Source organism: Gekko japonicus, unplaced genomic scaffold (genome assembly GCF_001447785.1).
Source record: "Gekko japonicus isolate JY-2015 unplaced genomic scaffold, Gekko_japonicus_V1.1 scaffold623, whole genome shotgun sequence".
Taxonomy (NCBI): Eukaryota; Metazoa; Chordata; class Lepidosauria; order Squamata; family Gekkonidae; genus Gekko; species Gekko japonicus.
This window is the reverse complement of record NW_015174293.1, coordinates 720,469-744,407: the sequence shown is the minus strand read 5'-3', so window position 1 is coordinate 744,407 and position 23,939 is coordinate 720,469. Positions and strand designations below refer to the sequence as shown.

Below are 23,939 nucleotides of genomic sequence, written 5' to 3'. Positions count from 1 at the left end.
ATCCAGCCAGGTGCAAGTGGAGGAGTGGGGGAATCAAACCCGGTTCTCCCAGATTAGAGTCCGCACACTTAACCACTACACCAAACTGTGCGCGGACTCTCATCTGGGAGAACTGGGTTTGATTCCCCCACTCCTTCACTTGCACCTGGCTGGATGACCTTGGGCAAGCCGTAGTTCTGACAAGAGCTGTTCTGGAAAAAGAGCAGTTTCTGTCAAGAGCTCTCTCAGCCCCACCCACCTCACAGGGTGTCTGTCTGTTGTGGGGAGGGGAAGGGAAAGGAGCTTTTAAGCTGCTCTGAGACTCCTTTGGGTAGTGAAGGGCCATGGGGTATAAACCCAATCTCCTCCTGCTCCTCCTCCAATGGAGTTGTTTTAAAATAGGCGAGATATACTCCCGTAGGCTGACCCCGGGCAATCACTGGGCTGCCTCATTCTGCAGCATGTGCAGTTTCTAGGTTGTCTTCTTCGAGGGCAGCCCCACAAGGACATGTTACAGTAATCCAGCTGTGAAATTTAAAAAGCCTGGGCTACCGTGGTCTGCTGAAAGGGGGGAGTCAGGGCACACGTGCCCATTGGGCCAGTCTGTTTCTCAAACAGCAATGCTGGATCCGTGAGTGCTCCTAAGCCTGCCGCCTGCTCTAGGAATGCCAAAGGATGGATAATTTGCCTTTTCGTCGCTGCTGCTGCTGCTGCTGCTGCTGCACATGGAGTCATCAAGCAAGGAGGGGTGGAGGAAAAACCACAGGGCCCGTGGACGGAGACACGAGAACCGACAAGAGGAGGAACCACGTGGAGCAAGTGGCAGGGACAACGTTATGTATTGTTAGATCTGGGCCAATCACTAAGACGGTACAATGAAAGCCGACCGCCATCTTAAACTTAAATGTAAATTTAACTTTGAATTGTAAGTCTGCTAGCACCTTTTTAATGTTGAATTGTTTCATGCCTAAATTATTTATTGTGGTGGGTTTTTTGGGGTAAGCTGCCCTGAGCCGGCCATGGCTGGGTAGGGTGGGTATAAATTTAATAATAAATAAAGGCCCCGGTCACACGTGCTGGAAAATGTGGGGGGGCGTGGCTATTTGCAACGCCGCAATTAGCCGCGCGACAATGCGATCAGATGCGTCGGCGGCAACCCACAGTTCCAGCCCTCGGCGTGTGAGCAGCAACAAAGACGGCCGGAGGGAAAAGCCGCACCAGCGCAATCACACCAAGGGAGTCCGGAGGCAGCCCGTGGCAAACCGTTTGCTACTACCTTTGAGGAGGTTTTTTTTTATTGCGCATTTTCAGCGGCATGCCACGGGTTGGCCACGGGTGCGCTCCACTTGCCAGATGTTGTGGTGTGATCGCGCCTGAAAAATCTGCCATCCAATCGTGGCTGTCCCGCGGCAAATTCGCCATGTGAACGGGGCCAAAATAAATAAATTGGAACTGAATCATTCCAGGGATGTCACACCAGAGACTGTCTGAGCTTGGAGCACAAGAACAATAGCCTCCCAGGACTCTGGAAGGAACCAATCTCGTAGTAATGTTATGTCAACAAGCCTATTGCTGGAAGTGGGGTGTGTTTGGGTGTGGCAATGGCATGCTACTGAACAGAGCTGAGGCTCTGGGGTCTTGTCTTTGCTCTTGCTGAAATCACAAATAGAGTTGAGCCGATCACTAGACTCGAGCCCGCACATCCATGGAACCCACCATGTTTAACAGGCAAAGGAGGAAAGAGACCAAAAGGTGCCGAGGAGTACCAGGGGGCAGCTGCTGGGAGCTCTCCCAGAGATGACTGCAGAGATGGGGACGATCCTTGGGCAATCCAAAAGCCAGGTACAACACTATGTTGTGGGTCCCCACCTGCACACACCCTGTTTGTCATGAGGTTTCAACATGACGACCGCAATAAAAAAGAATATGACCCACTCCATTTTACTTTTCAGGACTGAGGGGGGTGTCTTCCCATCTCTTGATTTTCAAAGATCTGCAGTGCGAAACCTCCAAATAGTCTGACCCCTTCCCTTTGGCAGGGGTGGCGTTCTTTTCCCAAGCAGAATGAAAGGCAGTTTACACACAAGCCCTTCAAGGAAATCTGGGAAGTGGAGAGGAGGGGAGCAGGCAGGCAGGTGTCAGGGAGGGCCGAAGCCAGCAGCCTGGTCCTCTGGCCCACCGCCCACCCCGGTCAGCGGCCAGGCAGGTCTCTTTGGAAGGATCCAGGCGGAGGCGGAAGACGGGAGACGGGAGCAGCAGGCAGCATTCCAAAGCTGCCCCAGCGGGGTTCTCAGGGTGGAAGCTCCCCTCCTCCTCGTCACCCTCACCATCAGTGAGAGTGTGGTAAGTAAGAGCTGCTTTTCTGGGGTTTCTTCACAGTCCAACAGGTTGATCAAAGCTCCCTACACCTCAAGGCAACAGGGGAGTGGCAGAGCCTCTGCTTGGCATGCAGAAGGTCCCAGGTTCAATCCCCAGCGGCATCTCCAGTTGAGAAAAGGACTAGGCTGGAGGTGATGGGACAGACCTCCGCCTGAGACCCTGGAGGGCTGTAAAGAGGGGCCGTGGCTCAGTGGCAGAGCCTCTGCTTGGCAGGCAGAAGGTCTCAGGTTCAGTCCCCGGCATCTCCAGTTGAAAGGACCAGGCAGTAGGTGATGGGAAAGACCTCTGCCTGAGACCCTGGAGAGCTGTAAAGAGGGGCCGTGGCTCAGTGAAAGAGCCTCTGCTTGGCATGCAGGAGGTTCCAGGTTCAATCCCCAGCGGCATCTCCGGTTGAAGGGACCAGGCAGGAGGGGATGGGGAAGACCTCCGCCTGAGACCCTGGAGAGCCGCTGACAGTCTGAGTAGACAAGACTGACCTGGATGGACCCCGAGGGGGGGTCTGATCCAGTACAAGGCAGCTTCACGTGTCTCCCTTGTGCAAAGTGCACTGGGGCAACATTCACGTGTGCAATGGCTACCAACTGGGCCTCCGCGTGTGAAAGCCATGTTCAAAAGAGCCCACCTTCCGAGAAGAGAGGCCACCAAAACGTCATGCTTCGTATCTCCCTTGGTGACCATTCAAGATTCACACACACAGAGCCACCCCTGCCCCAGAAACGACAGGCGCAAGAGCTCTGGCCCCTGCAGCAGCGTTCCTTTCACCTGCTTGTCTCCTGAAGGGCGGCGACCATCCCTTCCACACGGAGGACCCCTCGAGTGATCTCCGGGGCCAACAGCAGGAGGCGCCACACAGACGTATCATTCTGCAGTTCGGAGAGGAGCGACAGGAAAGAGACCGTTTCCCGGACAAAAACCACCTGGTACTGAGGGTCCTCCTGCAGCTGGACACAGAAGAGAAGGGTGGTTTTTAAAATGAATAAACACATCTCCTTAACTGGCAGCCCAGCAAGTCTGCTCTGCCATCGGCACGCAGGTTGGGAGGTGGCTGCTGCTGCTGGGATGATGCATGCCCGAGCCTCTGCAAGGGCACGAGTCAAGCCTGGCTTTCCGGCAGGGAAGTGATACCTCCGCAGGGAGTCAAGAACCCAGAGGCCAGCCTAAGCCCCAGCATCCTCTCCGGCCACTCCGCTTCACGTGGAATTGGGATCTGTCTCAGAGACAGTTCCAGGAGGGCAGCAGTGCTGGTATGCAAGAGGAGAACAAGACTCAAATCCAAAAGCACCGCAAGGACCACAGAAATGGGATTCTCGATCCTCATGACGCGGAAACAGACCATTTGAAAACCTGGCATTTGAGGACAGCTTTCCTCTGTGCAGATGCTGGGTTTATGTGCATTGCTCCACCTGGAATGACACTTCCATAGATCAAGGTGGGTAGCCATGTGAGTCTGTCCACAGCAGGAGAAAAGAGCAAGGGCCCAGGAGCCACTGAAAGACTAACAAAATTTGTGGCAGGGGAGGAGCTTTCGTGAATCAGTGCTCCCTTCTTCAGATTCAGGTCTTTTCCAGAGCCCCCCACTCATTCTCTTCTGCCCGCCTAGCTGCCAGTCAAGGCCTTTTCCCTCTGAGAGGCCACTGCTCTTCCCTGACAGGTCTGCCTCCCACAGTCAAAAGGGACCCCAGCTCAGTGGAAGAGCACATGGTTTGCATGAACAAAGACCCATGTTCATCTCTGAATGTCCTCGTTCAAAGGAACCCCCGTAGAAGGGCTCGTAGGCCAACTTTATCCTCCTTGAATAGACCACGCTGGGCGGGACGGACAAGTGTTCTAACTCCACCTCAGGCAGCTTCATGGGTCTCGGGGATTTCAGAGCTCTCCCTCCAATGCCCCTGGAATCCTTCCGCCCCACTCTGCAGGACCTTTGGCCAGGGGCTCCCAGGGTCAAATTAGATGTCGCGGGGACAGACCTGCTCCTTTAAACCTCCCTGACCTGGATAGCCCAGGCTAGCCCGGTCCTGTCAGATCTTGGCAGCGAAGCAGGGTCAGCCTCGGCTGGTATTTGGATGGAAGACCTCCAAGGAATACCGGGGCCATGGCACAGAGGCCGGCAATGGCAAACTGCCCCCGAAAGATCTCTTGCCTTAAAAACAAGTCTAGCTCGCCACTTAGTGGTGCATAATGCTAAAGGAGCTAGAACTTGTGGCTGCCAGACAATTTTAGGATCTCCTGGCTATTCTGCACACTCCATGAAATTGCTGAGCGGTCGGGTTAGAACAGATAAAAGGAAGTACTTCTTCACCCAGAGAGTGATGAACACATGGAATTCACTGCCACAGGAGGTGGTAGCGGCTATAAGCATGGACGGCTTCAAGAGGGAATTAAATAAGCATATTGAGCAGAGCTCCATCAGTGGCTATTAGCCACAAGGTATAGAGAGGAACTCTCGGTCTGGGGCCAGTGATGCCCTGTATTCTTGGTGGTTGGGGGGGGGGCAACAGTGGGAGGGGCTTCTAGTGTCCTGGCCCCACTGCTGGACCTCCTGATGGCCCCTGGTCTTTTTGGCCACTGTATGATACAGAGTGTTGGACTAGAAGGGCCTTTGGCCTGATCCAACATTGGCGTCTCTTATGTTCTTATGCCATATGATAACTAATTAACCCCTTTAGACCCACTCCCCCCCCCCCAGGCAAAGAGCAGTCAGTGGGGCCTGATTTTTAGAGCAAAAGCAGCACCAAGATGAGCGGAGTGGGACCGTCCTCACACCTGCCACTTCCTCCCTGTCGTTCCCAGGAAAGTTCAGCTGTAGCACCGGCAAGGGGGAGAGAGGGGGGAGAGGGGAGTCACAGCTGGCGGGAAGGTCCGCTTTCTTTTGCTGTCACCATCAGGCCCTTCTCTCCCTCCACACTCTCCACACTCCCACCCACCCACCCACCGCGGCCGCCAGGGCTCCTTCTTCTGTCGAAAACACACAACGGCCTGTTCCCACCAGGCTTAGTTGGGAGCAGTGTTCCCTCTGAGCTGAGTCAGTGTGAGCTAGCTCACAGGTTTTTAGCCTCCAGCTCACACATTTTTGCCTTGGCTCAGGAAGGAGAGCTCCAGAGCAGTGTTCCTTCTAAGCTGAGTTAGTGTGAGCTATCCCACAGGTTTTTAGCTTCTGGCTCACACATTTTTTGTCTGCGTTCAGGAAGGAGGGCTCCAGAGCAGACTAATGTATGCAGCAGCCAGATCGCTTGCTCACAACTTTAATGCCTGTCGCTCACAAAGTAGAATGTTTGCTCACAGGACTCCACAGCTTAGAGGGAGCATGGCTCCAGAGCAAACTAATTTACGCAGGAGCCAAATCGCTCGCTCACAACCTTAGTGCTAGCAGCTCACAAAGTAGAATTTTTGCTCACAGGGCTCCACAGCTTAGAGGGAGCCTTGGGTGCACCGACTTCCAGTTTTGCAAGCCGGCAAGCTGTGGGCACCTGGTTCCCGTGAGGACAGCCCAGCCCAGCCCGCCTCTCTCCCGGCAGGGAAAAAACTGCCCCGCTCTGCCCCCAGCTGGCTTTCTCCCAGGGCGCCCACTCCCGCCGGCTGGCATGCACGGAGCAGGAGGGAGGCAGCCTGGGCAGAGGGTCCGTCCTGCTGCTGGGGGGGGGGCTGGGAAGGCCTCAGAGGGCTTCGGCGGAGGTCACGGATCAGCATATTTGTTTCCACTAAGGGGGGGGGGGAGAAGAGCCCGGCTTGATACTACTCACTTTAGAAATCCGACTTCTGAATTCTCGAAAAAAGGACTCCGCGAGAGACAGCTCAGTGAAGCAGAAGGTCTGGTAGACGTCTGCTCCCAGGACTTCCCACAGGGGGTTCTGAGAAGACGCGTAGGCAGACAGAACATCACAGACGCCCGCTTTCAGGTTTGCCACCGTCGATGTTCGCACTGGCATCTAGAAGAGAAAGCTCCGCATTGGAGTCGGTAGGACTGGCCCCTGCTCGCCACATACACGTGGCCTGGAAAGACGCAGGGGCCATGGGGGGCAGAGGCGGGATTCAGGCGGGTGGCCGTGCTGGGCCTCAGGCTTCACTCTGGAGCAGAGGCTGGACAACCGCAGCGGCGGGAGGGGAGGGGAGAGGAGGGGCCCAGGCCTTCCGGGCAACACGGAGGAAGACCAGGGACACAGACCTGCCTGGGGCCCTCAATGGGCCACCGTGTGCCTTGGACACTTCCAGAAGGAATGACTGGTTCTAGAAGGGGACCGGCCATCTAGTGTGGCCCTCCAGCACAGGCTACTCGCTTGCCTTTCTTCTTTATTCAAACAGGTACTTGAAGACAAAAGGAAGTGCTTCTTCACACAGCACATAGACGCCTCGGAGAGCGTCACGCTCTGAGAGTCAACATCTCCTGGCGATCCAAAGGACGTCTGCCTAGCCTCGGCCAGGGCCAGGGCTTTTTCCGCCCTGGCCCCCACCTGGTGGAACACGCTCCCTACCGAGATCAGGGCCCTGCGGGATCTTATGCAATTCTGCAGGGCCTGCGAGACGGAGCTCTTCCGCCAAGCCTTTGGCTGAGGCAGTGGGCTGAGGTCGCGATCTCCCACCTACTGATAACCGGCCATACCCAGTTCCATCAATGGGCCGGATTCTCCCTACGGCAAGTATGACTACTGATTTTATATGTTTTAATGTGCTTGGAAATTTTATTGCATTTTTCGAAATGTTGTGACCCGCCCTGAGCCCGTTTATGGGATGGGCGGGATATAAATGCGAAAAGTAAATAAATAAATTCGCTGCCACGGGATGTGGTGCTAGCCGCCAGCTAGCTTGGAAGGCTTGAAAAGGGGAGTGGGCGAATTCACGGAGAGGGGGGGGGGGCTATCAGTTGCTCTGAATCATGAGAGAGAGAGAGAGAGCCCCTCCCTCCAGTTCTAGACCACACAAGGTGCCTCTTGCTAGCAGTCGCTGGGGCGAGCAGGCAGCAGGCAAGGCAGGGGAATCTACGACACGCAAAGCAGATGCTTGCTGGCCTCATCAGGAATGCAGGGCCAGCTTCCATCCCAGTCGGTGGGCAGTGCAGGAAAGCTTCTGCTTTGGGTAGGCGGGGGAGCATCGGTGACAGGTGGGTGCAGCTTTCATCCGATCCAAAATGTTTAGATTTTATGAAGCTTGTGATTCCAGAGAGTTTGAATGAAATGTTTTACATTTAACTGTTGCTGTAAGGATGGAGTCGGCAAAATATTAGAAGGTGCATAAATCCCCTTCCAAAGAAAACCACTTTCAAAACGACCTGGAACATGACGAATGGCAAAACTGACCTGAAATCTCATACAAGGCCTTAAAAAACTCACTCAAAACTTGGTCTCTTTAACACCGACTACGCTTTGGACACAACATGATCTGGCCTCACTTGACATGAACATGATGTTTCACCTTATTCTTCGCTTTCATTTTATATCTTTAAACCTTTCTATTTATTTGTATTTTATAGCATAACTTTTTTAAAAAACGAAAATTTGCTACAGATAGTTTTTGCATTTGCATCCATAAAATTAAATTCAGCGTGAGAAGAGGAAGAAAACCGCCAGATCATTTTAGCGAGTACAGTAAGAGACGCACTATCTGAAGCAGGTTGATCCCATGAATGGCGGCATACAGGTCAGAGAAAGACTGCGCTGCCCACCCACTGGGGCTGAAGGCACCAGAAAGAGCTGGAAGCCACAAACGGCCACAGGCAGCCACGCTAACCCGGTCCCCATGGTCGGCCCTGGGGGCAGCTTCCGCCCCTCCCTGAACTGCTCGTGGGGCTTCCGGCCGGGCCAAGAGCAGGGACAGCAGGAGGTGCTGTGCTCCCTCTACACGGTTTGGGATCCAGCTTGCAACTCTGGAAACGCAGGAGAAGGTCTTAGCGGAGGATCAATCCATTGCTAGACAGGAAGACAGTGGAACCATACTTGATCTCATTACAATAAAAACCCACACTCGAGTTAGGCTACATGAAATGGTGTTAAGGTGGGTTGTCGGGGTGGTCTGAAGCGACAGAACAAAATTTGAGTCCAGTGGCACCTTGAAGACCGACAAAGTTTACTTCTGGGTATAAGCTTTCGTGTGCAAGCACACTTCTGTCTCTGAAGAAGTGTGCTTGGACACGAAGGCTTATACCCAGAAGTAAACTTTGTCGGTCTTCAAGGTGCCCCTGGATTCAAACTTTTTAATGAAATGGTATGTTAGAAGTTGTCTGATTAAAGTAGCTGCTGAAAATTACCTCTCCTGGGCTGAGAATATTTCTGAACGAATGAGTTCTGTTATGGCTGGATGATGAAACATTTTCAGTGGAGCTTTTCAGATTGGCTGTCGACTCAATTGACTCTGCAGTGATTAAAAAACAACACAGAATTATTATTTTAGATGCTGGTTTTGGTTGATTATCCTGAAACATATGACAGCAACATGAATGTTCTTGGGTGAACTGAACAAAATTTCCTTTTAAAGAGACAGCACAGGGTAGTGCTCAGGCTGCTGGACCTGGGAGCCAGGAGGCCCAGGTTCAAATCCCGAGTCTGCCATGGAAGCTTGAGCCAGCCACACACTCTCAGCCTCACCTACCTTACAGGGCTGTTGTGAGGATGAAGCAGAGGAGAGGGAGAACCACCCAAGCTGCTCTGGATCCCCACTGGAGAGGATGCCAGGGCATAAATTAAGTAAACAAGTGGAAATAAATAACTTTAGTATGGAGAGTTTAGTTTAACTTAGTATGGACAGGATAAATTTAGTATGGAGAGGTATTATAACCAGTCACCCTTTCTAAATATTCCCACAAATATCGTTTAAAAAATACTACTGTAGACTTTCTTTTATTTGTTTAACATAATTTATACCCTGTCTTTCTCCCGTCCCAAAGCGGTTTACACCATTCTCATCCTCACAACAATAACCCTGCAAGGTAGGCTAGACGGAGAATTTGTGACAGGCCCAAGATCACCCACCAAACTTCCAAAGCAGAGCCGGAATTCGAACCTGGGTCTCCCTGATTCTATATATGAAAGATACCCAATGAGCAATACAACAGGACTAGAATTACAAAAGTGTGAAAAACATTATAAAAGAAAAACTCTCTCTCCTATCTCTCTCTCTCTCTCTCTCTCTCTCTCTCTCTCTCTCTCTCTCTCTCTTATTATGAACGGAGGGCGAGGGAGCTCTTAAACAAGTGATTTCTTTTATTCAGCTCATAACTTAACTCAGGATAACTTACACACAGAACAGGCTAACTTTATACGTTTTGAACGGGGGGAACCACACCCCTAAACAGATAACAACCAACCAGAGAAAGGCGCTTAGGACCAATAAGAATTGTTCCCACCGAAAGTCAATGTCTCTCCGGATTGGCCTATCAGCGGCATTGACCAATCCGGTCTCATATTCTGTAATGCTGCACTTCTATGGAGCTGTACCTAAAGCTCATACCGAACAATGATAACTGAATACATAACATATCTCATAAACAATACTGATCATGGAATTACAAAAGTAGAAGACAATGCAGTAAGAGCAGCATAAAACGTACAATAAACCTCGGAATGGAGGCCAACCCTCTTCCTTCAATAAAGAAGTGGCCTCCCAAACAGTCCTGTTACATAACAGCCCATTTCTCTTGATGAAAATGCTTTCCTGGGCCATTCTGTTTTACACAATCTGCCGGACGCCAGGAGAGTGGGGAGCCTTCCTGGGTTCTTGGGCAGACCATGATTCCACAAAGCGGAAGCCACGACACAGACTGCCAGTACTGGCTCTGCTGGTTAGCATGGTGACCAGACACTGGAAACTGGAAACGCAGTCCAGAATCAAGTCAGGTAACAGAGCCAAGGGTCAGAGAGCCAGGAAATCAGTCCAAGATTGCAGGAGCTAGGAGCAAGGAGCGGTTGCTACAAGCCAGGAGCGGATCTCAGCTTGCATGCTGATGCAGGTGCATGGGGGTGTTCATGACCAGGTCCTCCCTTCCCTGGGAGTCAATCTGCCAGGATTCCCAGCTCCTCCTGTTGCCTTTGCAGGAGCTGCCATCTGGCACTCTTCCTTCGCTCTTGCATAGTCATCCTCTGGCGTGCCCTGCGTCTGGGGCACTCAGGGGAACTAGGTTGGTATTCTGGCCTCGGGGTGTCTTCACCTGCGGGTGCTGGGCCAGGCTCTGGATCGGTCTCTCCCTCTGGCTGCACCTCCTGTGCAGCTGCTGGGGCCTCTTCTCCTTCAGGTGCTGTTGAGAGTTCCTCTTCTGGGCTGACTCCAGAGGAGGCTAGGTTGCTCCCTGCCTCTTCCTCATCGGAGGAGGAGTCAGCCTCAGCAGAGCCAGGACCCACAACACTGCCCCTGCGTACAGGGCAGCTATCGATCTTGCCCTCTCGCAGGCTGGGACCTTCAGCAAGGCTGACATGGCTGAGCAGAGCAAGAGAGGCAGTTCTGCAGGGATGGCCTCCAGATATGTAGGTCCAAGGTAGGGTTCCCAGCTCATACATTCATACATTCAGTTCCGTACATAACAGCTATGAACAGCTAAGCCGTGGAGTCTTGTGAGCGAGAATTCTACTTTGTGAGCTCCTGGCATTAAAGTTATGAGCGAGCGATTTGGCTTCTGCATAAATAGGTTTGCTCCAGAGCCATTCTTCCCGAGCTAAGGCTAAAAAACTGTGAGCTAGCTCACACTAACTCAACTTAGAGGGAACACTGGAGGTGGCCCCTGTAGTGGGTGTGTGTGTGTGGGGGGGAGCTCACTCTGTCCTGCAGCACTCGGGTCTCAAACTGCTGAACTACCGACCTTCCACAGCCTGTAGTTCAGCGTCTTAACCACTTGAGCCACCACAGCAGCAGACCGGTAGAGCACCGTAAATGACCAGACTAGCCAATGGGAGCTTCAGGCTGCAGTTGGGGGTCAGGGATGGGAAGCGGTGAGAGAAGGAGGAGGGTCTGGTGCAGGGAAGGGTCTCAAGGTGGCCGCAGGGGAGGGTATTAAGTACTGAAAAGCTCCAGCAGGACACAACAGAGGGGTCGCCGGTCATTGCTGTTCAGTCGCATAGTCGGGTCCGACTCTTCACGACCCCACGGACCACATCACAGCGGGGTCACTGCCCTGGAAATTAGAGGGTGGCTGGATCACATCTGGCTGCTCAAGGGGTGTTAAAATAACATTTCAGTCTGCTGATTTCCCCGAAAGCATGGTAAGGTGCAAAACTCCTCCAGCAAATGTTTAAAAACATACACGTGAACATTACTGTACTTATTGTGTGTTTGTTAAAAGTCTTCAAAGGGGAAGGCAGCAGTGCAAACCGCGATCAGTCAGCTTTCCAGCTCAAGAGGAGAAGCGAACAGGTTGCATTTCCAACAGGTGTGATGATTTTGCCCATCACCCTCTGTCAGGGAGCAGCACGGGCTGATCCACTTGTAAGGGAGAAGTTCCCCAAGGGGCCAGGTGCCAGGAAAGGTGGATGCTGCTGGCTCCCGGGGCCGAGGGCTGAACACCTGCCTGGGCCTGTGGGGCGCCCCCCACGTCATGGAAGAAGCAGCACAAACAGTCCCTTCTGTGAGTGGCGCCCTTCCTTGGAGCTAATGTCAGCTAATGCCGGAACCTTTCGTCTGCAGATCCACGGGCTTCTGGACCGACTGTCAAGCATCACCGGAGGGGAGCGAACACCGTGGGAAAAATATCCCAGGAATTTGCTTCTTGCAAGAACGGCTTAATGACGCTGAGGATTTGTAGCTGACGCTACAGTATTATCACAGAATGGTTGCCGTGTTCTTTAATGTAGTTCAAGGTACTAAATGGCCAAGTATAAATTATGATTAAAGTTATGAAAGGGAACCAACTTAGTATGTGCACCTTGTGCCTATTTAACGAATGGCACGGGATGGCTGGTCTTTGATCTTCATAGCGCTGGCGCTCTCCTCCTCGCACTAATTAATGATGTAGATTTTCATCAGTGATTCCCCCTTCTTGGAAACCAGGGAAAGATCCTTTGTCCTGCGGGATGCATCTCATTCTTGAATCAAGATTTCAAGTTATGTTCTTCTGTGATTTCTGAACATTTGAAGTCCATAATCTTAAAACACATCAGGGAAGATCAGTTGAGTTTTATCATGGGAAGAGCACTGTCTTTCTATTTTAAGAGATTGGTGACTTTGACTAGTTGTTGTTCAGTCGCACAGTCGAGTCCGACTCTTCGCGACCCCATGGACAATCTCCCGCCAGGCTCTCCTGTCTTCCGCCGTCCTCCGAAGTACAGCTACTAAAATAAGGGCGTGAGTGAGCTGTCTGCTTTTTGGATGCAGAAAAGCCTTTGGTTGTATTCACTGGGATTATCTGAGGCAGGTAATGGATTATTTCAGTGTAGGAGGCTGATCTTAAAACTGGTTAAAATTGAGGTATGATAACCTCTAAGCAAGAGTCTTAATGAAGGGTTGTTTGTCTAAGAGAATACGGATTAAGCGAGGCGCGAGGCAAGGTTGTCGTCTGTCCCTCTTTCTGCTTGCTTTGTCTCTTGAGCCACGCAGCTGGTATTAAAAATAATCGTGAGATTATAAGTGTGCCGTCTGATGACAATATCTTTAAAATACAATTATATGCAGAGGATAAATGTTTGGTTTTGGATCAGGCATGCTTATCGGCTAAAAGAGCTATTCTTCAAATGTTTAGTAAATTAGCAGGTTATAAAACAGATATTAAAAAATCTGAAAAGGACTGGCTTTAATTTAGTTTTAAACGAAGAAGGGGAGAATGTTGTAAGACACTTTGTGTGGCCCCATCGAGGAGGGAAATGGAGTATGAAGGAAGGAAGGAAATAAACAGTCTATCATCTTCTCAGTTAATTGGAAGTGATACATATTGAATATAAGGCAACATCGAAGAAGAGGAGGAGGAGGAGATGGATGGATGGATTTATATCCCACCGTTCTCTCTCAGAAGGAGTCTCAGAGCATCTTACAATCCCCTTTCCCTTCCCCTCCCCACAACAGACACCCTATGAGCAGTGTTCCCTCTAAGCTGAATTAGTGTGAGCTAGCTCACAGTTTTTTAGCCTCCAGCTGACACATTTTTGTCTTAGCTCAGGAAGGATGGCTCCAGAGCAAGCTAATTTATGTAGCAGCCAAATCGCTGTCTCACAACTTTAATGCCAGTAGCTCACAAAGTAGATTTTTTTCTCACAAGACTCCACAGCTTAGAGGGAGCATTGCCTGTGAGATAGGTGGGGCTGAGAGAGCGCTGAGAGAACTGCTCTTGAGAGAACAGCTCTGAAAGAACTTGTGACTGACCCAAGATCACCCCAGCAGCTGCATGTGGAGGAGTGGGGAAATCAAACCCGGTTCTCCCAGATTAGAGTCTGCACTCTTAATCACTGCACCAAATTGTCTTACGTAAATAGCATCTGGATCTCCCGAGACTTAAGATGATTTCATGGAACATTGTGGGGTGGTTAAATAAAACTTAAGGCATTTATTTTATTGAATACTAGCCTGATACCTGTGCTTCGCTACGATATTTAAGTTCCATAAATCCAGTTATAATACTGATGATGTGAAATTTGAAATGTGACATTTGTTGTAGGAATTGTAACGGAGAAGACTGTAGTGTAAGAAATGAAGTGAGACATACGTACTTTTTTTCTCTCTACTGAAGGACCTCTCTGTAGACCACACCGGTGGTTCTGCCCTCAGGTGCCAGGGTCACCAGGCTGCTTGGTGGGCTCATTCTGGAGCAGGCCACGTAGAACTGCCCATTTAAGAAGCAGCCATCCTTTAAGAAGCAGGGGTCGTGTTTCTCAGAAATCTCTTCATATGGGGGGGGGGGGGTTTGAGGCCAGGGTAGGAATGCACTCCCCTTATTTTGGGTTTCTTGGTGCAGGGGTTTGGCCTGGGCATTGAATTTGGGGTGAGGGCATCCCCCCCCCCATTTTTTTTTACAAAAATGCTTCTCATTTATGTTACATTTTAGAACTGGGACATAACTACATATTCAAAACACCATCCGAGCAATCAGATATTAAGCAAGTTCATAAGAACCAGTTTTCTAGAACCCACATTGTGAGAAGTTTAAAAACCTAATAAAGGAAACCAGTTTTCTACAAATTTGGGGTATATTTCCATGGTGGGTGGGAGTGTGGCTAAGCTGGGCCAGCAGCACCGCTGAGGTGATCCTGCTGGGGTGGCCTCCCTGATGGATTAAAGTGCCCTGGCCCTGCTCCTACACCTGACAGACACCCGCCTGTCTGGTCTTGGTGGGGGGGAGATCATGTTTAAAGGCATCAGGGAGGCTGGGCCAGCGGCAGGACTAAGGCAGTCCTGCTGAGCAAACCTCCCCGGCGGCTGTAAGCATCCCACCTCCTCTCCTACACATGACAGGCAGAACAATGATCGTAAATATTGTTTTATTGCCTAAAATCTCATTTTTATTTTGAAGTATTCTTCTTTATGTGGCGATTCATATTTAAATAAGTGGCAACAAATTATTTTAAATTTTATATGGCAAAGAAAACCTCCTCAAATAACTGCAAACATTATGTATCATTTCTCAGGAAGGCTTGGAAATACCAAATGCCAAGCTAAGGTTTAAAGGCAGGTTAACTTCATTGAAGAAATGGCTTGTCCCAGGTGGGGATTCTTAGCTGTCTCTAAAAATTTTAAATGTGAAATTATGGTTTTGCTATGGTATGAACATCAACAACCTCAGATATGCAGACGACACCACTCTAATTGCAGAAAGTGAAGAGGGCCTAAAGAGCCTCTTGCTGAGGGTAAAAGAAGAGAGTGCAAAAGTGGGCTTGAAACTCAACATCAAAAAAACTAAGACCATGGCATCCAGCCCTGTCACTCCTTGGCAAATAGAAGGGGAAGTCGTGGAAGCAGTGACAGACTTCACGTTCCTGGGATCCAAGATCACTGCAGACGATGACTGCAGCCATGAAATTAAAAGACGCCTGCTCCTTGGGAGGAAAGCGATGGCAAACCTTGACAGCATAATAAAAAGTAGAGACATCACCCGCCAACAAAAGTCCGCGTGGTCAAAGCAATGGTATTCTCAGTAGTGCTGCAGGGGTCATTTTGTAGAAAAAGAGCTAGGGGAACTCATTAGCATAACTCATTAGCATATGCCACACACCCTGACATCAGGGGCCCGGCGGTGGACCTGCAAGGCCAGCGGGAGTGCGAGGAAGCCCCGCCAAGGCCCTCCCTGGCCCCAGGCAGGCAGGGGTGGGGAGAGGCGGGGAGGAAGCAACTTACCCTCCCTCTTCTCCTGCCTCCTCCTGGCTGAATGAGGGCTGGAAGCGGGGCGGCCGGAAGCAGGGGGCGGGGCTTCGTCATGTGCCCTGCCCCCCTGCACCTCACCCGGGGGAACTGCGTTCCCCCGCGTTTCCCCCCGAAATGACCTCTGGCTGTATGGCTGTGAGAGTTGGACCATAAGGAAGGCCGAGCGCCAAAGAATAGATGCTTTCGAATGATGGTGCTGTAGAAGACTTGTGAGAGTCCCTTGGACTGCAAGGAGATCAAATCAGTCAATCCTAAAGGAAATCAACCCTGACTGTTCCCTGGAAGGCCAGATACTGAAGCTGAAGCTCAAATACTTTGGCCACCACCCAATGAGAAGGGAGCACTCACTGGAGAAGACCCTGATGCTGGGAAAGACTGAAGGTCAAAGAAGAAGGGAACGGCAAAGGATGAGATGGTCAGACAGTGTTATTGATGCAACGAACATGAAGTTGAGGATGGCGGGAGATAGGAGGGCCTGGTGTGATGTGGTCCGTGGGGTCGCGGAGAGTCGGACTCGACTGTGCGACTGAACGACAACAAAAAATGGTACAAACAAAGGAATTTTAGTAATGAGATCCTTCCCCTTAGTGAAGAGCTAAAGGTATAATTAAAAAATTAAAAATGTCAATCCCAGAGACTAAAAGCATTACTTGTGACCCCCACCCAGCTCAGAGGGAGGGAGGGAATTTGAGCCCTTTTCCCTCCTGGCTCTTTTGCAGGGCACCTATTAAAAGCAGCGCATCCCCCCCCCCCCTGGGGGGGGGGGGGGGGAGAGAAAGCAGCTCTTTCTACCCTCCTTTTTACAACACAGAGCTTAAAAGTACTGATTCCACACCCGGCTTGGAGGCAGGGAAGAAAATGAGCTCTTTTCCACATCCTCTCTTGCAATGCAGAGAATAAAAACGTGGCCTCTGTCCTCACCACCTTGGAGGGGGGTGGAAGAGAAGCAATTCTTTCTCCTCTCCCTTTTTGCAATTTCGCTGAGCAGCTATTTTGCCGAAGGGGCTGAGTGGATCAGAACCCGACTCCCAGCTGACCCCCCCCCCCCGATCAGCCACCAGTCAGTTCCTGACCAACAGGCAACTGCAGACTTGCTCAGCAGCGCTTCTGAGTGGCTTGAAGCCGTCCAATTCCATCCCTGGCTGGCTCCGATAGGTAGAGACAGGGTACGTTTGACTGCCAGACAGACCTGCTGAGGAATGTGTGGCATCCGTACAGGAAAGAGAGAAAGCAAAGAGAATGAAATCACCTACCCAAGGAACCGTTTCTGCTTTGGGGAACATCCACTCTCTGGGATGACCGATGGCTGTCCCTGTCGGCACTCGCTGATCGTCTCCGCTTCCTGATTTTGAAAAAAAGAATGAAAAGAATCCTGTATCCCCATCACCTCTCACTGGAGTTTCTTTTTTAAAAACATTAAACCTCATTCAGACTGAGTTCATATCAGGACACGGATCTTTAAAAAGTTTATTTCAGCGTGGAGTTTTGACCTAGGCCAATTCTTGCACACAACTGGAACGTATTTCCACTAAATACAAAGGCACTTTTAAAACAAATTTCATCAGAAGACGAAAAGCAAAACATCCTTGTGGCATAGCTGTGCATGGTTAAAACTTTAATGGTATCAGAAGAGACTGCTTCAATAAAATCCGCATGGATCCTACCCAATAGAGTATTGCATCCATTACAGGGAGCGCACCGTCCTCCTGATACACGAGGCTGGGGGGGGGGCTCCCTGTTCATGGAAACGTAACACCAACACAGGCCTGGAGTGGTGGGCTCAGACTGATCTTTCTCGACTTGAAAATGGCCCTCCCAGGCAGTTTTTTAAAGGGGGGGGGGTAAGGAAAAAGAATGGTGTGTGCTTGCCTTTTCCCCTACGGTACTTAAAACTGCATAGAGGGGGGGCATTTTTGCATGGGGATACATGGGAAGGGAATCTTTGCTCAGAGCAAACCTCCTACCCCATGGCTGCTTTTAGGGTCATAATCTGATCTTCAGCTAGATCAGGATGGGTGGCTGTGTTAGGCTGTCTGTAGCAATAGAAGAAAGCAAGAATCCAGGAGCACCTTACAGACTAACAAAATTTGTGGCAGGGGAGGAGCTTTCATGAGTCACTGAGCCCTGACTCACGAAAGCTCCTCCCCTGCCACAAATTTCGTTAGTCTTTAAGGTGCTCCTGGAACCTAGTGTTCAGTTAGCAGAATTCCTGGGTCACACAGTCCAGGCCTCAATTCTTAGTTTGTGGGTGTGTAAATGACAGTACAAGTGTGATTAATTAAAATTTGCTTATTGGTGCATGGTAATTGTTAAATACTGGGTTCTGGATGCATTGCAGTGAAACAGCTTTACTTTATTACATGATTTCAGGAACACTACAAGACAAACTCCAGGGCAGCTGCCCTGCTTTTTTAAGCATGCAAACACCACACCCCAAACACACCCCACTCCCAGCAAAAGGCTATTTACATAACACTGTATCTCTATAGGTCTACTCTAGGATCCTAGTAAACTATTGTTCCAGGGAAACAAGCTCAACCTGATCCAGCTACCACTTCAGGAATGACTCAAACTATAATGCTGGTGTTTCCCAGAGTCCTTAATACACAGAGATTGTACAAGTGTATAGACTTTTCCCATTCAATCAGAAACTCTACGTTCTCAGGTTTACTAGCCACATTGAGGGAGTCTACCCTGCTCATTTTGGAAGTATAGAGACTCCATATGCACAAAGTTAATTTTGGCATGGATACTGGGGTGGAAACTCTGGCACAGAATCCACCCCCACCTCTGTGCAGTGATTCTGTTATGTACGCGGACTGCCACCAGGGGTCTGCGGCACAGGTAAGAGCTTGGATCCTAGAACAATGGAAACCTTGGATCCTGGATCCCCCAGCCCCAACCAATAGCCACTTTGGCGGGACATTCAAAACCTCCAGTGGGAATGGGGGGTTGCTGGGTGGATATGTATATAGTTGGCCTGCCGGCCGTTAGAGTTAGTCTTTGTCTGTGTGAAGTACAATAAACGTGTGCTACAGTATATCGTTGTCTGAGTCCTCCATGCGGCGAACCCAGTACTTTTCAGATTCTGCACATTATGAAGCTCTAAGAGGGGTTTTGCACTGATGTGGATAACCTGATCTTGTCAGATCTTGGAAGCTAAGCAAGGTCGGGCTTTCAGCATTTGAAAAGGAGCCTGCCAGGGAAGACCAGGGCCATGACACAGGCACAGGCAACAGCAAACCCCCTCCGAAGGTCTCTTGCCTTGAAAACCCCACCAGGGGTGGACATCACTTAGCTGTGACTTGATGATGAAGGGGGGGGCGGACTGGGAACCTGGCCCATCTCTGTAATTTGCACCATCCGCCTAGGGCACGGCCTATACCAAGGGGTGCCAGCGCCAGCTGATTCCGGCTTTGGGAGAAATGGGCCCTCCCTGACGTGGTTGCAGCGGTCACGGTAGCCAGAACTGTTATGCTGCCGTCTGGGATTTTTTTAAACTGATGCGTCCGTGGTGTTTTTATGAATTACTATTTATTGTTTTACTATAAATTGTGAGCCGCCCTGAGCCTGCTTGCGGGGTAGGGTGGGATACAAATGGAATAAAACAAACAAACCCTGCTCAGAAACCACAATGCAATTGACTTCCTTAAGAACCTCAGAAGAGCCCTGCTGGGTCAGACCAGTGAGGCTCCATCCAGTCCAGCATCCTGTCTCACCCAGTGGCCAACCAGTTCCTCTGGAGGGCCAACAAGCAGGGCACAGAGAGGCCTTCCCCACATAAGAACCTCAGAAGAGCCCTGCTGGGTCAGACTAGTGAGGCTCCATCCAGTCCACCCTCCTGCCTCACACAGGGGCCAAACCAGTTCCTCTGGAGGGCCAACAACAGGGCAGAGAGGCCGAGGCCTTCCCCTGAGAAGGACACCAGAAGAGCCCTGCTGGGTCAGACCAGGGAGGGTCCATCCAGTCCAGCCTCCCGTCTCACACGGGGGCCAGCCAGTCCCTCTGGAGGGCCAGCAAGCAGGGCACAGAGAGGCCGAGGCCTTCCCCACATAAGAACCTCAGAAGAGCCCTGATGGGTCAGACCAGGGAGGCTCCATCCAGTCCAGCCTCCTGCCTCACACAGGGGCCAAACCAGTTCCTCTGGAGGGCCAACAACAGGGCACAGAGAGGCCAAGGCATTCCCCACATAAGAACCTCAGAAGAGCCCTGCTCGGACCAGTGAGGCGCCATCCAGTCCAGCATCCCGTCTCACACAGGGGCCAGACAGTTCCTCTGGAGGGCCAACAGCAGGGCAGAGAGGCCGAGGACTTCTCCACATAAGAACCTCAGAACAGCCCTGCTGGGTCAGACCAGGGAGGGTCCATCCAGTCCAGCCTCCTGCCTCACACTGGGGCCAGCCAGTTCCTCTGGAGGGCCAACAAGCAAGGCACAGAGAGGCCGAGGCCTCCCTCCTGAGGTTGCCTCCTGGCTCTGGGATTTGGAGATTTACTGTCTCTGAATTCGGAGCATCTCCTCAGTCACCAGGGCTAGCAGCCATTGAGAGACTTATCCTCCGTGAATCTATCGAATCCCCTTTGAAAGCGGTTCATTCCTGTGGCCGTCCCCACATCCCTCTGGCAGCCAATTCCTCATTTTAATCACTCTCTGTCTAAAGTGGTATTTTGTTTTGACCATCCCGGACCTCCTACCCATCGGCTTCATTGGATGTCCTCGAGTGCTAGTATATTTTGGGGGTGGGAGGAAAAGTTCTCCTTGTCCGCTCTCTCTCCACCCCGTGCATAATTTTAGAAACCTCTCTCATGTTCCCCCTTAGCCATCTCTCTTCTAAACTGAAAAGTGCCCGACTCTTCAGCCTTTCCTCAGTCTTTTTTCCTGTTCTGCAATATCCTTTTTGAGATACGGTGATCAGGACAGAGTATCCCAAAGGAGGCCACACCACAGATCTGTACGAGGCCTCATAGTTCCGGCCATTTTATTCTCCGTCCCTCTCCTAATAATACCTAGCACAGGGTTTGTGTTTTCCACTCCTGCAGCACACTGGAATGACACGTCCACTGAGTTATCGACTGCAACCCCAAGACCTTTTCCCCTCTCATTCTCAGCAAGTTCAGACCCCGCTGGCCTAGAATTGATCACCTGACAAATTGATCACCTGAATTGATCACCTGACAAACTTCCCAGCATCAAACTTCACCGGCCACATTGTTGCCCGCTCACCCAATTTGTGGAGACCTTCCCAGTCACCCTTGGTCTTCACCATCCTGAATAATTCTGGGTCATCTGCACACCTGGCCACTACACACCTGGCCACTACGTAACCCTAGTTTCAGACCATTTATGGACATTTGTTGTAGATTTTCCGGGCTGTGTGGCCGTGGTCTTGGCATGGCAGTACCTGACGTTTCACCAGCAGCTTGACTGGCATCCTCAGAGGTAGAACACCTCATTCCAACATTTCAAGCTGATGGGCAGGAGGTCCAGGATGGTCAAAATGAAATACTACTTTAGACAGAGAGTGATTAAAATGTGGGATTCGCTGCCAGAGGATGTGGTGATGGCCACAGGAATAAACAGAAGAAGAAGAGAAGAAGAGATTGGATTTATACCCCGCCCTTCACTACCCAAGGGAGTCTCAGAGCGGCTTACAAACTCCTTTCCCTTCCCCTCCCCACAACAGACACCCTGTGAGGTAAAAGAAGAAGAGGAGGAGATTGGATTTATACCCCATGGCCCTTCATTACCTAAAGGAGTCTCAGAGCGGCTTACAAACTCCTTTCCCTTCCCCTCCCCACAACAGACACCCTGGGAGGCAGGTGGGGCTGAGAGAGCTCTTGACAGAAACTGCTCTTTTTCAAGGACAGCTCTGCTAGAGCTACGGCTTGCCCAAGGTCATCCAGCAGCTGCGAGTGGAGGAGTGGGGGAATCAAACCCAGTTCTCCCAGAGTAGAGTCCGCATACTTAAACACGACACCAAACTGGCACCAAACAGCTTTCAAAGGGGATTTGATAGATTCACGGAGAATAAGACTCTCAATGGCTACTAGCCCTGGTGACTGAGGGGATGCTCCGCATTCAGAGACAGTAAATTTCAAAAGAAATGTTTATTGTTTGTCTTGGTGCTTTTAGCAACCTGTTTCTCAAAATCTCTTTTTGCATATGCCTAATGACTGGCTTACATTTCTTTTGCTAGAACCTGTTGTCCCTCCTGTTCAATTTATTGGGGCAGACCTTCCACTTTTTAAAAGAAGCCTCTCAACTTTTTATAGCTTCCTTGACTATGATTGTTAACCTGACAGGCATTCTATAAGACGTGGCAGGACCTTCCCTAACCTGGGGAATGCATCCCATCTGGGCTTCAATTAGTGTGGCTTTAAAGAGCTTCCAAGCATCACCAAGCTTCCCTTTCAGCTTCCGTTTAATTATTGCCCCCGATCTTGTTAAAGCTCCCTCTTTTGAAATCAAATGTTACAATTTTGGACTTTAGGGGTCACTGTTTCCAACTGGAGCAACAACCACGACATCCTTCACCTGGTTTCATTCTCCACTCAGAATTAAGTCCAAGATTACTACCCCTCCGGTTGACTCTGTGACCAGCTTTTCCAGTGCACAGACGTTTACGATGTCATGACTTGAGCACATGTTTACCCAGTCAATGTGAGGGTAGCTGAAGTCTCCTAGTATCATAACATTATCTGCTTTAGTCTTTACCGTTATTTCCTTCACCATATCAAGATCAGGCTCAAGGGTCTGATCAGGTGGGCAATAGCACACCCCCCACTTTTAAGTAAGCCTTACGGCCCAGTTTTCCCACCCGTATAATTTCTTTGGGAAGTTTATTCCTCACCGGCGTATGGGTGAAAGACCATTCAGCTTTGGCAGGAGATCTTCTGGTGTATACGGTGTGGCTTTGCACACGGCATCTGAATTACAGAGCACGGTTTGGAGGAAGGGGAAGAATCCGGCACTAGGAAGGTTCCGAGGCGCCAGGTAACCTGAAAAACAGGAGCATAAAAGCATAAATTGGCCATATAGTTTCAAACATGGGAATGAGCGCAAAATGCCCATGAAAGGCAGACAGACAACTTTATGCCAGCATGTTTTGAAAAGAGAGTGCTCACTGCTACCTGCATGAAGTGATTCAGCATCTACAGTACAAAGCATAAAAGAAGAAGACGAATACCTAAATATGTTTGATTGAGAGTCGCATTAGCATGGCTTCCATTCCGATGCAGGGGAGGCATCTTTCCCCTTCCAAAGAAGTGTTATTGCCAGATATCCCTTATTTTTACTTGTCCAGTCTCTTGATCAGTCACGTTCTGGCAAGAAACCAGTACCAGCGGCTTCAAACCTTTTTTTCATGGGTCCAACTGTGGGCCTGCCAGTTTCCACTCCTGACTCCTTCCCCACGTCCTACCCTTTCCGCCTTGACCCACTGTCCTTACTCTGCATTAACGCCATGGCTTTTTCTTTTTTTAATCAGCAAGTGCTCTTAGGCAGCACGCCATGAATTTGTTTCCCTAGGACCATGGCCTTGCAAGGAGCGGAGCACAACGGTATGGCCGGACAGACAATGGTAGTTCTGTTGGATGAGCCAACACTCTTCGCCTGCAACAGACAGGGCATAACGCAGCTGCTACAAAGCACAGGTGCTGTGGCTCAGTGGTGCAGCCTCTGCTTGGCATGCAGAAGGCCCCAGGTTCAATCCCTAGCAGCATCTCCAGTTCAAAGACCAGGTGGCTGGTGATATGAAAGACATAAGCCTGAGACCTTGGAGAGCCACTGCCAGTATTAACAGACAATACTGGCTTTGATAGACCACACGGGTCTGACTCAGTATAAGGAAGTGTCATGTGTTCATTTTACAGAGACTGAGAGATGACGGGCTGACGTCAGTGAAGGGCTGCAACCAAACCTCCATTTTTGTTTGCGTTTGCCTTTCTCTTTCTCCTCCTTAAGGAGATGGGACCAGTGCCTGTCTGCTTGGCATGAGGGGCCAGGAAACAGAGGCTACCTGAAGGGCTGAGCCTTAGCAAGAGGAGTGGGACCACACGTCACTCTCCTCAGGATCAAGGAGAAGAAACACGACAGCTTCTAGAGGGAAACTGGGCCTTGCCCTGAGCCAGATGTCTAGATCACTAATCAAGGACACGGATGAGCTCCAACGTTCTGGGCAGCCCTAACACTGAAGTCTGAGGCTGCTTTCAGACAGACAGCTAATCCCACCATTATGCCGGCTCAAATTTGATCCCGATCTTTTTAATCCATCCTCGCACGACCAGACATCCCCCGGGGGATTCGCCTTACCGCGCGCTGCTTCT

General features: G+C 50.6%; 1 protein-coding gene across 1 annotated transcript in view; it reads right to left on the bottom strand.

The window, feature by feature from the left end:
• Nucleotides 1–23,939, bottom strand: part of ABCA12 (ATP binding cassette subfamily A member 12) — a 169,373-nt gene that overhangs the window by 96,997 nt on the left and 48,437 nt on the right. Inside the window, exons 3-7 of the mRNA XM_015424058.1 lie at nucleotides 22,466–22,613; nucleotides 16,872–16,960; nucleotides 8,597–8,700; nucleotides 6,099–6,284; nucleotides 3,121–3,299 (exon numbers count right to left, since the gene is read on the bottom strand). Coding sequence (XP_015279544.1) covers nucleotides 3,121–3,299; nucleotides 6,099–6,284; nucleotides 8,597–8,700; nucleotides 16,872–16,960; nucleotides 22,466–22,613 — 706 coding nt within the window. The remainder of the gene's footprint in view (nucleotides 1–3,120; nucleotides 3,300–6,098; nucleotides 6,285–8,596; nucleotides 8,701–16,871; nucleotides 16,961–22,465; nucleotides 22,614–23,939) is intronic.